The sequence below is a fragment of the Maylandia zebra genome, unplaced genomic scaffold (assembly GCF_041146795.1).
Source record: "Maylandia zebra isolate NMK-2024a unplaced genomic scaffold, Mzebra_GT3a scaffold11, whole genome shotgun sequence".
Lineage (NCBI taxonomy): Eukaryota > Metazoa > Chordata > Actinopteri > Cichliformes > Cichlidae > Maylandia > Maylandia zebra.
The window spans coordinates 5,030,854-5,048,866 of record NW_027490041.1 but is presented as its reverse complement, the minus strand read 5'-3'; the positions used below and the strand labels follow the sequence as shown (position 1 = coordinate 5,048,866).

The 18,013-nt window shown below is 44.0% G+C and overlaps 1 protein-coding gene across 1 annotated transcript; it reads right to left on the bottom strand.

Moving 5' to 3' along the window:
• Window positions 1-6,982: 6,982 nt before the first annotated feature.
• LOC143416085 (uncharacterized) lies at window positions 6,983-13,288 on the bottom strand. The gene is made up of 6 exons (XM_076881461.1): window positions 13,218-13,288; window positions 12,113-12,238; window positions 11,927-12,028; window positions 11,523-11,639; window positions 9,206-9,284; window positions 6,983-7,213 (listed from the first exon to the last, which is right to left on the bottom strand). The coding sequence occupies exons 2-6, from the start codon at window positions 12,199-12,201 to the stop codon at window positions 6,983-6,985; spliced, it is 618 nt and encodes a 205-aa protein (XP_076737576.1). The 5' UTR covers window positions 12,202-12,238; window positions 13,218-13,288.
• Window positions 13,289-18,013: the final 4,725 nt, after the last annotated feature.

Below are 18,013 nucleotides of genomic sequence, written 5' to 3'. Positions count from 1 at the left end.
GTTATTAAGTAACGCGTTACAGTAACTACGTTATTATTGTGGTAACGAGCACGGTAACTAGTTATTATGCCAAAACCGGGAACGCGTTACTCGTTACTGGGATTTAGATAGGCTCGTTACTCGTTACTTCGTGTGGTGGCTATCGCGGAGCTTCCACAGATTCAGTAACATTAGCAAGTGGTGGAGGCCAGCAGGTGGATGAAGGAAAGGGGACGCAGAAGGAAAAGAGACCCGAGGCGGCCGCCGGTCCGAGTGTGAACTGAACTTCAGGTAAGAAGTTATGACCTGCAGTCTCTCTGGGTCAGATATAAACCAAGTTTAGGTGGAGTTTATTTTCGTTATGCTGACTTTTTCCGTACTGCGTGCTAGCTAGCATGACGGAGTTTCTATACAGCTGGGTGGGTGCTATGAAGTTAATGTTGTTGAACTTTATTTTGTTCATAAGTTATTAGAGTTGCCAACCGTCCCGTCTGGTATTCAGAGGAAATATTACGGTTTCTTATTGAGGTGAAAAGGAACAGTTTGTCCCGTAATTCAGCTACAATGGAAAAGGCACAAAGCTGGAGTTATTCTGTGTCTTTGCTGCACAGCTGCTTCTTCTTCTTTCATTCTCCCCCCTCCCTCTCCCGTTTCTACTTCAATCATGAAACTGATCAATGATCAGCTGATCGGCTCTCTTGTTTGTTTATCGCTCACTTTGCGCCGAAAGAGGAAACCAGCGGATGTCGCGCTAAACAACAGCAGCACGTTTAAGCTTGATCAGCTATTGTTAGAATTTATTTAATATTAATTTCTAGTATCAGCTGATGTTTGCTGGAGCCACAGCTGTAAAGCTGCTGGTCATGATGTTGGTTTGGTTATGTGGTGAGAGGGAAACATGAAGATGGAACCAGGAGATGTCCTTACTGGATCATCAGAGCTGAACAGGTGATGGAGAAACAGGTTTACCTTTTAGGTGACATGAATGAGTTGAAGGGAAGTTATGAACTGTTTCTGAGAGACAAATAACACCAGGATCCTTTTCTAAGTAGCTGACAGCTGGTAACTGTGCAGGGGCGGCTCTAGCAAAGTGTTGCCAGGGGGCAGGTAGGGCATTAACAGGGAGAGGGGGGCACAAAGAAATACTTTTCTTTCTTATTCTCATTTAAAATGTCTCGCTTTTAAAAAATAATTATCTGAGTCTTGCAACAAACGATTGATAGATTGATGCATATATACCATCAGAACAGTGCACATCACTGTCACAACAGTGTTTATTATCATTCAAAGGCTTTATGATTTTTCCTATAATGGTGGGCCGGTCTCTAGTCAAAATGCCCGGGCCAATTTTCTGTCCCAGTCCAGCCCTGTATGCAGCTCATCTGCAGTCTGGTGTTACCCACATCTTCCTATTCAGAAGGCAGAATTTCCGAGTTCTGAGTACAATCGAAAGCACCACGACTGCAGTTTTTGTGTTGGATGTAAAAGGCGCACATGAGGCTGTGACGTAGGCTAGAATCATGGCAGCAGTCAATGACGGTCCAGGCGTGGGATTTCTCTCGTGGAAATGTGCACATTATCTTTTCCTTTCTATTGGTAGGTGGCACAGTGCACTTGTGGCAAGTAAGCAAGCTAGAAGACTGGCAAAGTTATGGAAGCAACACATTAACAAGAGAATTCTGAGTAAAACCAAAGTTACTTTCCCTAGTAACTAGTTACTTTGAAAGTAACGAGTAACTTGAAGTAACTGAGTTACTTTTGAGAGAAGTAACTAGTAATGTAACTAAGTTACTATTTTAAAGTAACTTACCCAACACTGATAAAGACATAAACAAAAACAAACATCAAACACATAAACAAACAGAACTAAACATAATACAAATTGATCTGACCTCAGAACATTCAGTTTGGCATGTGGACTCTCCACTGCAGCAGACAGAAGCTTTACTGCTGAAGCCTTCAGGCTGTTGGTACTCAGGTCCAGCTCTCTCAGACTACAGGACTGGGAGCTGACCACTGACAACAAATTTTCACAGCCTTTCTCTGAGACGTTACAGCTGCTCAGTCTGAGAGAGAAAGGGAAAAAACAAAAACAAAAAAACAATATATGTGATCAAATTAAATTTGTTTATATGTTGAACCCTTTTTTTAAAAAATTTATTTAAACCTATGAGACTATGAGTGCTACCAGTCCAGTGCACATGATTGGTACCTTGATGGTACCTTGCTCAGGGGTACCACAAGGTAACTATTCGGTGGATTCGACCCCTGACCTTATGATCATGGGGCGACCACTCTGCCTACTGAGCTAATAATTCTGTGTACACTGTCATACAATATTAACTAAAACAATTATTTTAGAAAATTTTAGTAATTCAATAATCATGCTCATTACCTGTGTATTGTGAATAACACTGGATTTTAAACACTAGCTGTATAAAACTCTTCCTGTTAAAGGTGTGTATAAAGGAGATGAGCTGAAATGCAGACTTCATGGAGAATGTTTGCTGTCAGCATATATCAAAGACAGTGGGGGTATGGGGGTATGTCACCAGGGTGCAGAGGAGGCTACCCCCCCCCCCCCCCTGTCCCCTTCTGGCTGCTTCTGCCTCAATTTTATCCCACAACCTAGACATTCACATTATTCACACTCTCATTACACATACATATAGGATCTTGGGGGTGGGCACAATCACGGAGTCCAAATTACCATCAGGGTGTACACCTCACCCCTGACATCGTCGCCCACCTCTCAATTTTAAATACACTTAGTCATTGAGGGCTAGCAGGAGGGACTATGCGCTTACCTGCTGCTCCTTGGCAGGTAGCTCCATGCCCTCCTGGGTTTTAATTGCACCTTAGAACACATATGCATCAACACTACAATGAGCGGGTGGAGGGAGGTTTGGAGTCTTCTCCCACCCCCATTCTCTGCGGCCTGCTGGAGCGGGAGGGCTAGTAGGAGGAGTTGGCCGTCCGACTGCGGTCTGGGGTGTGGGGCCTGCTGCTGCGGAGTCGGGGTGGTCTGCCTCTCCCCACCGCAGGGAAAAGGGTAACACCACCTGGGTCTGGGTGCAGTTCCCCCCTCCAGGGGCAAGGGTACCTAGACCCGGTTTGTAGAGTACGCTTGGGGAGTGTGATCGTGTATACAGCGTCTCTTTATGTCTGTCTCCACGTTGGTTGAGTGTGGAGTGAGTGCATATGAGAGCATGAGGGTGGGAATGGATGTTTGTGTCTGTGTGTGCCTGTATGTCTGTGTCTATATGTCAGGTTGGGTATCAGACGCCACCTCTCTGGGGACACCTCAGGCCCTCCAAGGTTTGGAGGCCTATCTCCACCCACCACCACTTCCCCTGCCGGTGGCGGACTCCCTCAGGTGTCGGTGTGTTGGTGGTTCTTTGTGTCTGGGGGTGGGCGTCCGGGTACACACCGGCTCACTCCTTGGCGGCCGCTTGTCGGGGCCTGGGGCCTGGGGCTCGCTCGGGCCCCTCTGGAGGTGGGGTGCCCCCGGCCTCTCGGCCTGGGGCTCGGTCACTCAGGCACAACTGGGGGCCGGCGGAGCTCACGGGCGCGTCACTGCAACTCCCCCTGACTTCTGCTCCGCGGCTGCTGGGCGAGCCCTCATCTGGGACTCTCCTCAGCTCTTACTGGAACAGTGGCGCGGCTGCCCCTCTGTTGGTCTTCCATGGTCTCTTGTGTTCTGGGGGCCTCTGGATGTCTGGAGTTTTGATCTCCTCCATACCTGCTTCACACCCTGGAGGACGGGGCTGTGGCCCCCCCACACTCCCTAGCAGATCATTACATGGAGAAACCTTTGGAATGCAAGCATGCTGATCCACACAGGTATGCACACATGGGTATTCACAGACGCGGACTAAAGCTTTCTTGGCTGCTGCCTCAAAGCACACTGTGCGCTGTCTATCTTGCGTGCTGCACAATATCGTTTATTATTTAGTAAATATTGATATCTATGACTAGCTAGTTTATTGTGATGGTGCTTTGTTTTCTCTATTATTATGTTGCTCTTTGTTGTTTGCTGTCTCCTCTGTTTGTTTTTTTTGTTTGTTTTTTTTTTTCTCTCCATACAGGTGACCCAGGAGTTCTTTTTTTTTTTTCTCTCTCTCTTCCCCCCCCCTTCTCACCGTCTCTTCTCCCCTTTGGTTTTCTTTCTTTCTCTCCCCCTCTTTCTCTCATTCATTCCCCCTGTCCTATTTATTTAAAAAAAAAAAAAAAAAATGACAAAGGATGAACTGAAGCTCTGCCATCACGTAATGTCGCATACTGCTGTTTCTGATGTCATTTAGAAAAAAAACAACAAAAAAAAACAAAAACAAAAAAAAGCATATATCAAAGACAAAGCAGAGATCCATCCAGTCTCTTCCACTAAGCCCACAGAGGGACAGACAACCACTCTCACTCACACCTGCATGAAGTTTAGATCACCAGGTAACCTAACTGCATGTCTGTAGACAGTGGGAAGAAACTGTAGAGGACCCAGAGTGAACCCACTGTAATTCTGTGATAACACTGGTTATGGAAGCCTTACAGTTACATATGGTTACTGACAAGAAACACGACCTTAGAGGCAATTTCAGTAATGAAGACCGAGTTTCTCCCTCCATACGGGATGAAAACATGACAGCACAGCAGAGATTTATATTTAAAAAGGGAGGGTGTGCACTGAAAGTGAGATACAAACTTGAACTTAAATTATGAACATCAGAAAAAGATGTAGGTGAAGTCTGGCAGGTGAAGTTTGTGCTTTAGAATAAAACAACCAAACTCCTGGAGTTGGAGACAAATGAACAAGCTGAGGATAATAAACCTGTCAGAGGGGCTGAAGCATCAGAGCTCATGTTCTTATAGGCTGGGTCTGGATTGTCCTTTGATAAGAGTTACAGAACAAAGTGTGTTTTAGAAATGCTGGAGTGAAACATTAAAACTACCATATATTTACCGAGTGACTGATGATCATTTAATTTACTATTTTAAAAAAATGTTACAGTGCTCTTTGAACTCAGCATTTCTGATTTATTTCCCATGATTTTAACAATGAAGCGATGACAACATGTTTACTCACAGAGCTTTGTTGGAGGCTTTGACCACTGGCAGCAGCCTCAGAAGAGCCTCCTCTGAAGCAGAGTATTTCTTGAAGTCAAACTCATCCAGATCTTCTTCTGATGACAGTAAGATGAAGGTCAGAGCTGAGCACTGAGCAGGAGACAGTTTACCTGTGGAGAGACTTCCTGAAGTCCTGTATTGTTGGATCTCCTCCACTAGAGAACGATCATTCAGTTCATTCAGACAGTGGAACAGATTGATGCTTTTCTCTGCAGACAGATTCTTACTGAGCTTCTCCTTGATGTACTGGACTGTTTCCTGATTGGTCAGTGAGCTACTTCCTGTCTGTGTCATCAGGGCTCGTAGGAGAGTCTGATTGGTCTGCAGGGAAAGACCCAGGAGGAAGCGGAGGAACAAGTCCAGGTGTCCATTTGGACTCTCTAAGGCCTTGTTCACAGCACTCTGGTAGAAGTGTTTCTTTGCAGATTCTCCTGTTTCAGACTTCTTGGAGGTTGTTTGTTGTTGTTCCAGCAGATTGAGTCCAGAGTTGCTGAAGGTCAGATGGACATGAAGAGCAGCCAGAAACTCCTGAACACTCAGATGGATGAAGCAGAACACCTTGTCCTGGTACAGTCCTCTCTCCTCTTTAAAGATCTGTGTGAACACTCCTGAGTACACTGAGGCTGCTCTGATATCGATGCCACACTCTGTCAGGTCTGATTCATAGAAGATCAGGTTTCCTTTCTGCAGCTGATCAAAAGCCAGTTTTCCCAGAGACTCCATCATCTTCCTGCTCTCAGGACTCCAGTGTGGATCTGTCTCAGCTCCTCCATCATACTTGACCTTCTTCACTTTGGCCTGAACCACCAGGAAGTGGATGTACATCTCAGTCAGGGTCTTGGGCAGCTGTCCTCCCTCTCTGGTTTCCAGCACATCCTCCAGAACTGTAGCAGTGATCCAGCAGAAGACTGGGATGTGACACATGATGTGGAGGCTTCGTGATGTCTTGATGTGGGAGATGATCCTGCTGGCCTGCTCCTCATCTCTGAATCTCTTCCTGAAGTACTCCTCCTTCTGTGGGTCAGTGAACCCTCTGACCTCTGTCACCATGCCAACACAGTCAGGAGGGATCTGATTGGCTGCTGCAGGTCGTGTGGTTATCCAGAGGCGAGCAGAGGGAAGCAGTTTCCCCCTGATGAGGTTTATCAGCAGCACATCCACTGAGGTGGACTTTCTAGGGTCAGTTAGGATTGTAGTTTTGTGGAAGTCCAGAGGAAGTCGACACTCATCCAGACCATCAAAGATGAACACAACCTGGAAGTCTTCAAAGCTGCAGATTCCTGCTTCTTTGGTTTCAGTAAAGAAGTGATGAACAAGTCCCACCAAGCTGAACTTTTCCTCTTTCAGCACATTCAGCTCTCTGAAAGTGAATGGAAATATGAACTGGATGTCCTGGTTGGCTTTGTCTTCAGCCCAGTCCAGGCTGTATTTCTGTGTTAAGACTGTTTTCCCAATGCCAGCCACTCCCTTTGTCAGCACTGTTCTGATTGGTTCATCTCTTCCAGGTGAGGCTTTAAAGATGTCTTCTTGTCTGATGGTTGTTTCTGGTCTGTCTGGTTTCCTGGATGCTGTTTCAATCTGTCTGACCTCATGTTCATCATTGACCTCTGCAGTCCCTCCCTCTGTGATGTAGAGCTCTGTGTAGATCTGATTCAGGAGGGTCGGGTTTCCTGCTTTAGCGATGCCCTCAAACACACACTGGAACTTCTTCTTCAGGGTGGATTTAAGGTTACGATGACAAACTGCAGCTGGAAGTTCTGAATAATAATAATAAAAATACAACTTTAACAATCATATTTTACAAAATGCTGATGACAATTTCTGACCCACTGAGAAATGACCGAACACACTGGTGTCACAAGTGTCTCATTTATCCAGCAGCTTAAATCTTTAGATAAATCCTCTTACGTCTCTGCAGACGGTCAGCCAGCTCCTCCTGCTTCATTCTCCTCAGGAAGTCCACTGTGATCTTCACAAATGCCTCTCTGCTGTTTCTCCTCTGCTCCTCATCCTCCCTCTGAAACTCCAAGCACTGGGGCTTATTTGGATTCAGAGCCTTCTGGATCTTCTTCAGCTCGTTCTTCACAAAAGTGATGATGTTGTCCTCCAGCAGCTGGAACAGAATACTTTATGAATGACCCACCACTCTGAACTTTAGTCCACACAACATCCACTTCTTTACGATCAGGGGGCATATCATCCACGACCTCTTTACCAATTATAGGTTTGACTTTATCTGATTAACTGAGACTTTGTCCACAACTCCATGATCCCAAAACGTTGATGCTGTTCATATGAATGCAGCGATTTCAGTGGGAGAAACATTTCACTGGTGTTCAGAGCTGAACTACCAACAGGTTGATGATCAAAGCCAGAAACTTGGAGATGTTTCAGGTGACTGAGTTGATCGTACAGACAACTGGTCTTAAAGGTTCACTCTGTTTACGCATACAGATCAGTATTTAAGGTTTGACTCTCATCATCCACTGGGGCACAAACTGGGCGTCATCAGGACGCTACAACACAGAACAAACACCATCCCCACAGACACAGCAGCCAGCGAAGCAGAAGAACTTCACATCAAGAAGGTCCTGAGTAAATGTGAACGCTGGTTTGAGGGCGGAGTCAAGGAGGCCATTTATGTGAAAAGGAAAGACCATCTCTGAATGGAGGAGGGGCCTAAGGGTACAACTGTCACCATCTTACATGCTGTGATTGCAGCCATTCCCCAGCTCTCTGTGAACTGGACTCATGACCATTGATCAACAACCATTGATCAATGGTCCTGACAATATGCGTACCAATGATCAATGAACTGACCTCCCAGCCCATTGTTCCTTCAGTGGGCTGGTTTCAGTCATACAAATGTCCTGTTTATGAGATTGAAACCTGCAGTCAGCTGAGACTGAAGAAGTCACCTGATGATGATGAAACGTTTCTCCCACTGAAAACATCCAGATGAACAGAATCAAGCTTTTTGGGATTTACGTACCTGGATGATTGAGCATCAAGACACAACTCTGTGACTTTTCTCAGATGAATCAATCCTCTCCTCCAGCTTTGTTTACATCTACCAGCCCTGTGGCGCTGCCCAGGGAAATAATCTATGTGAGAGGTGGAAAGTCATACAGGTGTCTGCTCCTGCCTTCAGTTATTTTATCTACTGTGTGTCAACTGGCTGAACCTCCTCCAACTGTCTACTGTCTCCCTAAACTCAACAATGACTTAGTGATCTATCCATTCTCTGACCAAAGACATCCTGCTGCAGGAGGTTAACATAGCAGCCAATGATGATCCCACTCACTGTGAACAACACATTTGGACCTGATTTGCTGCTCTGGTTTACACGTGAACTTCCACTGCTGCTGTCACCAACTTGAGAGGCTCTACAGAAAAACTGGACTTGTCCATAAAAAGATGTATAAAAATCATAAACTACATTATAAGGACAGCATTGCTCAATCAACTCTAATTACTATGACCATGTTATCTCTTCTAACTAAGGTACAGACACTCAAAGTTGCTGCTTTCAGTGAGAAGTCAAATGTCTGAATATGAGCTGGAAGCTGCTGAGAGTCCTCCTCCTTCCCGTGGGGTTTACTTTCTCTACTACTTTCAATATAAACACGCCCCTTTCATGCACCTGCAGAGGGCCACCAGCAGATGGAGCTGTCTTAAACAAATCCACTTGGATAGTTAGCTGTAGATGACTTTATCAGTATGACTGTAGGACTTTGAGTTATTCTTTAGATTTATTTAAACTCTTATATTGTGCACAAGTGTTGAGCGACCCATAATTTCTCTGTACTTTTCATAAGAGCAGCCAGACTTTCAGCTAGTTTTTCTTTTTTAAGAGCTCAAAGTTATTGAAGAAACAGTTATTCAGCTTCATTCCCACTGATCTCGACTACAAACTGTTTCACTTTGGTTTCTGTTTAAAGCCTCGATGTTTAAAACGTTTCCCTGTGATCACATTTGCACCGTCTGATTTCAAAGTTTGTTTTCTTTTGGTCATTTAGTCCACAGAGTCCTTGGTGTTCTGAAAGGGACCTATAAATAAATGCATTATTATTAATAATAAAGTAGTTGTTGTACATGTACAGACCATAAATATGGAGTCCAGCTGTGTTTGATGCTGCTGGGCAGACTGACCACTGGGAACCTCTGAGCTCTGCTGCTCCACTCTGTGGAGGAACCATGAAGGATTAGATCAACACAGGATAAAGATCCAGGAGTTTCTGCTCAAATAACTTCATCTGAATCAAGTCTGTCAAGTTTTAGACTCTCAGATTCTGAAGATATATTTTCTGTTTTCTATGAACTTTCTTTCATCAGTGATGGAAGTGATGATGCTGCAGAAGCTCAGAGGAAACTTTGAGAAAACTGTGATGAACCATCAACTAATGCTCTCAGGAGGCCAAAGGTCCCTGAATGTAACTGTGCAGTAGATTCATCGAGTGTTTGAAACCTGACCACTTCCATATGTTTTCATTCTAACACAAGAAGTCCTTTTCTCATTGCTTTGATTTGAGTTTTCATTTGAGTTTTCCGAGTCTCGTATTTGGAGTCGAGTCTAATCAATGATCTGACAGAAGAACATTAAAAAGGATTTAGCAGTGCTGTCAAAATTAACATGTAGGGTTAGGGTTAGGGGTTCATCTGTTATCATGATTAACATGATAAAAACCTTTAACACGACACATCTGGAGAGCAGAACGACTCAAAATCCCTGAAATGTTTCTATCAACGCACTTCGAGCAGTTTGTCCGAGTAGAGTTACCTTTGCACACGTGCAGATGTGCAGCACATCTGTTAGTGACGGAAGCTGAACCAATCAGCTCAATATGGAAGATGACAAACACACACTGACCTCCCGATGGAAAGTTTGAGTATTAAAAAAATAACAAGACGGACCAGCCGACCAACATGAAGGATTCTGCACATCGTGACAGAAGGAATTTTCTTTTCACCGAAGCACTTCCAGCTTAAAATATCACAACGATGCAAAGCACTGATGACACAACTGCCAAGTGGACAAACTGCAGACCTGTTAGTGTTGTTAATGACATAGTTTTGGTTCCTCGTGTCAAAGACTTGAAGAAGAGTGACAGAGAGTGTTAGACTGCTGCAGGATCAGTGCCACCTCCACAGACCTGTGAAGAAAATGATTGTTTGACAGATGGGCTCAGATTCAGGATCAGCTGAGGAGTTTGTGGCTGACAGAATCCTGCAGGTACAGAGCAGAGCCCATCATTAGCATGCAGGACTGTCCCTGGGGGGGTCGGCTCATTCAGGAGGTTAATCAATGTTTACATGTTCAATAAACATGTTAAGTGTGTAAATTTGCCCTTTTCTCTCGAGTCTGTTTGCTCATGAAATGAACTTTGATTCGTTTACATTAAAAATGATGTTTAATGGTGATTAATCCAAATGAATCCACAGTAACCCTGTGATGAGTCTGATTAAACATTTTCATTAACAGCAGTAATATAGATTATATATTATTATATATTAGTGCACACTTAGCTTTTAGTATATATGTTTGTTACAAAGTTGTATTTACAGCAGAGAAGCTGAGTTAAAGACTGAAAACTATTCAAAGTCTCTTTGAATTGAAGCGTTTAACATTCTTTGTGTTTATTCTGCATTGACTTCATTATATGGTGTAAACGTCTGTTACAGGCTTAAATATAAAGTTGGAAAAATGTAACTGCAGCTATTGATCAAGTAATTGTGATTAATCAGGATTAATGACAGAAGATTGTGTCATTAATTAGTCATGTTTTAATCTACTGACAGCACTAGTGTTCACTCTGGTGCCTCCAACTGTTTTACGCCCTTTCAACACCTTCGTGGTCAAAAGTGTACACGCACAAAATCTACAATAAAACCCTCACGCAGCAATAGGACAGACACACAATCCATTTATCTCTGTGTCTCAAACACACACACGTGTATTCAAAGCCTCGATTTGTTCATATTTCATCTGTTGTGTTTTTATCTTCAGCGTTTTCAGTGTTGCTGCATTTACACCAAAAATGTTTCCATTGATGAATCAGATTGATTTGAATGTGTTTCATCCATACAAATCCCTCCCTGGTGGTCACATGACTCTATAACATAACAGGAGTCATGTGACAAGAGTTTCATGCTGTAAAATGTCAAAATGGTTGAATGTGGTGGAGTAAAAATGTGAGATATCAGCTACTTTTCTTCAATATGAAATGTTTGCAGGGCCTGACAGGAAGTGGACGGACGCTCTGATCACTTCCTGTTTGCTGAAGTGGGTTTTCAGTTGTTTAGAAACCAAAGGCTTGTTTTAAAAGACAGTTTAAATGGGACTGAGGGAACAACGTGTTTGTAGTTTATATCCAACAACATCGAGCAGTTTAATCAAAGAGTTCCTGTTACTAACAGCTCACCTCTCTGCAGCAGACACAGGCTGGGCTTTAAAATCAATGGGGTGATCTTTAGACCAGTCACTCTGTAAGGACACAGAGCTGGGTCCAGGTTCAGGTCCAGCAGGTCTCCCATGGATCCTGTCAGAGAAGAAAAATGTGTTTTGAGAATGAGCAGAAGGAAACTCCAAAGTAGTGTTTCACAGTGTAAGAACAGAGCGCCACCCAGGGGTCATTTACACTGTGCAGGACTATTGATGGTCCCACTGTGAGCAGCAGGAGTTTAAATGTTGGACATGTTTGATAGAAATAAGGAATAAAGGTTCAGTGACTTCCTTTGAGATGCAGTTTAGAGACCAGGAAACATCAAACAGTTCATTTAAATCAGATAAACTGACATCAAAGAGTTCATGTTGCTAACAGCTCACCTCTCTGCAGCAGACACAGGCTGGGATTTAAAATAAATGGGAAGATCTTTAGACCGGTCACTCTGTAAGGACACAGAGCTGGGTGGAGGTCCAGGCTGGTTCCTGTGAATAATGATGCAGCAGTGATGTGAGTGCTGAGCTGTGACATGGAGAAGAGTCATGGACAGTTAGAGATGGTCATCTCACCTCTGAGCTTTGGTCTGGCTCTCATGTTCCCCACACAGAGTGCTTTTAGAGGCAGGGGCTCCCTCCTCTCTGTCCTCACACTGATCCATGCTGCTCAATTCACATCAGCTCACACACACTTTCTACCTGCAGAGGAAACACAAATCATTCATGTGCACATCAGCTGAAATCCTCCTTTCATCATGTGTGCTGTCCAAATATCAGCTGCTTCTTTCCTGCTTCATCTCAGTGTCAGCTGGATGCAGTCAGACAGCAGTGTGAGGCAGAGGAAGCTGCCATCAGCTGCTCTGCTATCAGTCCACTAGATGGAGCCTGAAGCACACACGATGCATTCACTGACACACACTGATTCACTGTGACTGGAAGCTTCAGTCAGTCCAACACGTGTGAACAACATTTTAAACATTTCAGCTGATCCAGGATTCAAAGAGGATCAGCAGAGTTAAAGCTTCACACTAATTCTTCCTGCTGAGTTTGCAGAGAACTGCACACACACTGATTCACTGCTAATGAGAAGCTTCTTCCATCCAGTAATTCATCATCCATCAGCTCTGCTGCTGCTCTCAGTCCTGGACTCTGATCACACACTAAAAGCAGCTTTTTAACTCGTGTCTGTAAGAACTCTTAGTGTTAGCTTAGTGTTAGCTTAGCTTTAGCTTAGTGTTAGCTTAGTGTTAGCATGCTGTGTGCTAGCTTAGCGTCAGAGCTCTGCAGGTGTCTCGTGTGTAAATATTAATCACAGTGACAGTAAAGGAGGTAAAGGGCTGTGACGTCATCACGTACGCTGCGTCCTCTGTGGGCTCTGAGTGAACTCAAAGTACAAACTACAAGTACACAAACACGAACGTAGCTCAGAGTGGCGGACACACTCGGCCTCGTTGGTCCAGCTGTGAGTCCGTTACCGTGAACTATGGAGCGGCAGATTTGTGCTGAACTAAGCTGCACACAGCTGATGTTAGCCAGGAAACATTACACACTGACTTTAATGGAGAGACCGGAAATACAAACACACACAGTTTGTTGTGTGAAGAAATCAAACACGAGCTGAACAAACAGTAAAGTTCCTAAAGACAAACTGTTAAAGGAGGAAACAAAGCAAACTTACAGTTTCTTCACACACCAACAACAAGCTCCACTGCACGAAGTTCAGGAAGTGACAGTAAACTTTGAGCAGGAAGGAAACACCCAAAGAGACGTTTGCGGACAATAAGGAGCATCGGGACACTGTGCTGCGTTCAGGTGCACCTCGGAAACTCCAAACCTCTGGCAGGCTGTGATTTATTTCTGCTGGTTTTCCTGTTTGAAGCACAAACATCCGTCATCACTTTGTTGTTCTTCTTCCTGCAGCGTTTAAATATTTCAGCACTGAACTGATGTTTCTTCAAAGCTCATTTCAACCTGTTGAAGTCATGAATGAAAGTGCAGACTGAGAGTGGATCACATGATGTTTGAGGTGTGTCATGTGACATGTTCAGTATTGTCACACATGTCTAGATTGTCCCTGATATCATAACTGCTCAAACACTGATGATTATATTTGAAGAATTATTCCTGATGGCAGCAAAGTTTGAATGGAGCTCTCTGTCTGTGCTGATTTGTCGCCCTCTGGAGGTCAAAGCACAAACTGCATGATGTCACTGTAACCACCACAGTGACAGGAAGTGTTTTTATGACTGAAACACTGAAATGATGCTAACGGCTGTCATTAGGCTCACTGACAGCAGTGCTGATGTGTTCATGTCAAACACTGGCTCAGGTCAGACTCCTTCATCCTTCTCCAGCGTGAGGCCGCCCTCAGACCCACAGGAGCTCTGACCTTTGACCTCCTGACCCTAACCATTTTAGTCTTGTTGCATCTTTAAATGCAAATCCATCCAAACTGTAGCCGAGCAAAAGAAGCTGGAAGTTGTTCTATGAATGATGTTGTTGAAGGAGCTTGGAAAGAAAAGCGTCTGGACTTCTTTAAGTTGCTTGATGAGGGACATGGACGTCTTAACGCCCACTCACATCCTGGGACATTTGATCACAGGAAATCACATGATAGGGTGGGGCTAGATCTCACAATGGGTTCACCCAAAACCTTGGCTGATTGAGACCCACACCCGTTTTCACGGAGGAGGAGGAGTTTCACATGCTGAACATGTGACAGCCTGGTTTAAAGGGACCAAAAGTAACTGGACACCTGATTCAGTTCAGGTTTATTCATCCGCTCCAAACCACAGCAGCAGTCACCTGCAGGGAACCAGCTGATCCATGTAACTGGGGACAGACCACAGCCCAGAGCACTGGTTCATGATGTGTTTGTGGACTGTAGGTTGTTTGGATAGAGATGAGATGTACTCAGCAGTCTGTCTCTAATGTTTAATGAAATGTTCTGAAGATGATAATAACTTGTGATTTTCTTTTGAATGAATCTTTAATCGTGTTGTAGGGCCTCTGACTCTCATGAAGATTTTCACATCAATGTGCTTTTCACAAAGATATTAACAATGAAAATGACGTGCAGCCCTGAACTACTCATGCGTTAACTCAGCGGTTCCCAACCCCCGGGTCACGGACCGGTCCGTGAGTCGTTTGGTGAGTCGAGGCTCGGTGTGAAATTGATGGTTGATAGGTTTGTAGCATAAACCTGTTCGCTGGATCGTTCAATCCAGCTACACAGCAAAGCAAGACACGAGTAGTTCTTTCTGTTTCTCGTGCACGGGAGAGACCTGGACCAATGCCGTTCCTTCGCTTGACCACAGTCGCTCTCGTCCGTTCCCTCGTAACACTGCTCTTTTATTGAGGTTACATGAACATACATAGGTTCATTAACATACACGTGAACAAAGGTACCAGTCTGTATGTTATGTAGGTGTGTGTGTGTGTGTGTGTGTGTGTGTGGAGTCAGAGTGTGACCCCATAAACGACTTCCCTAAACCTGCTGGTCTGGAAGTCCAGCAGTTCATCTAAACAAAAGGCACTTAGACTAAAACAGACATCCTACCACAAAACAATAAGAAGGTAGCACCTCTCCCATGATCCCAGGACGTGGGTGTGAATGCCAGAACACTCTGGAGTCACACAAAGTCTTTAAAGACTACTATCATTACACAATTGGTTCTACACCTCTAAGCATATATGGTTAGATATTCCCCAATAACAATGACAATGATAAAATATAAATCCAACAATGGTTTTCAGGGTTTTTATCGTTAACTTCGTTTCCCTGGGTCTTTTCCCGTGTTGTAGTCGTGTGTCTTATTTTGAAAGAAATGTTTACGCGTTACCATAGCAACCAGAGAGCATTAAGGCTGCAGACAGGTGCATCCAACAACATTTTATTTTCCCTTATTTGATTTATGGACCTAACTGTATGAACTGGACTTTGGCTGTAATGCTGCTCCTCTTCATCATTGCTGTGTTGCATTTCCATCATTCTGCTGCTGGATTCACTGCAGGCTTTAACAAACACTCCTTTGGGTCCAGGCCCAGCCACGTGTTTGTAAGCTGCTGTGCTCCTCACAAATAAAGCCTGAAGCAGCTCAGACTGTTAGAAGCAGCACTGAGCCCTGTTACAGTTATAGTGTTAGAGCAACGGCTGCAGCCTACAGCATTTAAACTAGCTGACAGTAAACACATCAGTCCAGATGTTACCACATTACTTTGTGATGCTGAGAGTTAAAGGAGATTGGCTGATTAAAATCCCATTCCTTACATCACCGTCCTCTGCTCTGACTGCTTTCATTTAATCACAATCAGAATACTTTTTTGATCCCCAGGGGAAATTATTTAGGTTACAGTGCTGCAGCACAAACAGGAACAAAGACACAACACACTAAGTAAGAAATAGCACAACATACACAATATATACATGCATACATATGAGTCACTTATAAGTAACATGTGAGTGCTGGGGTCTATGACAGCAGGCAGGTCTGTATTTATGTCCAGGCTGACATGAACAGCTAGTAGTTCAGGGTTCAACACTCAGGAAAGTGTGTGACCTTCCACACTGACAGAAGATGCTAAACATGACTTTAAACTGTTGTTTGTTAAAGCCTCACAGATCTGAGAGCAGGGCTCAGTGGGTACATGAGCCTTTATACATGAAGGCTTTCTGTTTCCAGGAGAGGAAACATGTGATCCAGCTGTGTTTGGTCACATGGATCTGCTCTGCATGGATCACCTGACTAAAACATGTTGTTATTATTGTTCTTACAGTCTTAAATCGGTACATCAGGTGGGTCACATGACACCCGGGGGTGACAGCAGCATCTTTCCTCTTTAGAAAGCTGCTCTCTGTCCCAGGAGCTGTTGTCACAGTAACAGCAGGAACAGGAAGTCACATGCTCTCTGCTCTGTGATTGGCTGCTTCTTATCTCAGCTTCCTGCAGAGGGTGGGGTCTGCTGATAACGCACACCAACAGAAGTGTGACTTTCACTTCCTGTTTATTGCTGTTGTTCTTAAAGCTCTCAGGCGATGCTGCAGCGCCCCCTGCTGACACAAACTCCTCCCTCTGTCTCAGAGGTCACAGGTCAGCCTGCTGCAGAGGGTCTGCCTGTTCATGGACTTCCTGTTACAGAGACGGGTCTCAGCGTCAACACTAGTTTCTGATTGGACGGTGTGGAAAATGTTACGAGTTCAAAATATTGGGGATGGAGACAAGAGAAAAACCACAATAACAACACTGGTCCGGTCGGGTTGAGTCAAACGATGATTTTAATGATCACACACGTGGGAGATGGACACTGATGCAGACAGCCTCTGATCTCAAAATGGTGGAGCATTGCTCAAACTCTTATAGCCTCTGGTGCCTCCACCTTATCATAAAAGCCTAAACATTCACATGCTTTCTCTCACACAGCGCCTAAGCTACGACCTTGGCTCCCTGTTTATCTGCTCCTGCTGAGATGGGGCAGAAAACTCCAGCATGTTCTCTTCTAATCAGACAAATAAGGCGATGACTTTCTGCAAACAGTATTTCTTATAACTCAGCAGTATAATGCATCATAAAACAATATCATTCATTCACAATAAATCAGCAGTTTAATATAATGCACATCAGTTTAACTAATGCAATAGTTATCAGCTTCTTCTAATTCAGGAGAATAATGCAAACTAAAACTACATAATAATTCACAATCTTTAATTAGGGGTATAACATGGCATAAAATAATATTATAATCTAACAAAACCCAGCTTCCTCCAGCCGAGTGATGTGTGGATTCATCACTCTCTGTGGATCAGTGTAAGTCTGTGTGTGGGTCAGCTGCAGGACTTGTTTGACCTTTGACCCTGGCAGACAGAGCTGGTTACTGCTGTGTGACTCCTGCCGTCGCTCCACTTTAAATTTTACTTAAAATAAGTCCTGACATGGCCCCGCCCCCTCTGACCTGCTGCTCCTGGATGTGCTGAGGACACAGCGGAGGCTCAGAGGGGGCGGGGCTTTTCCCGTGGCGGTAACCAAACTGCATTAGGTCGCTGCACTGCCAGTGTTTAACCACACCTCTTCTGACTGACCTTTGACCTCTGACATGTTGATTCGATCCTTATTTAATGACGTCTTTTATCTAGTGATTTAATTCTGTGTATTTATATGTGATGGTGTTCCTGAGTTCAGCCTCAGCTGATATCCACAGACGCTCCTATTGGCTGGTTTTAAAAACACATTTTTCCATTAAAGAGACTCTTTTAAAAACACGTCTGCCTGAAATTCACATTTCATTTATTTTGGGGGATTTTAACAGAGAGATTGTGATATTATTCTGTTATTATATGTTACCTTATAGATGTAATCAAAATAGTTGAATTATGATACTGCTGTAGATCACATTATACCCTTTAATATAGAGTGTGTGATCTGTATGTAGTTTAGTTCTCATTATACTTTTGAGTTAACAGAACATATTCACATATTA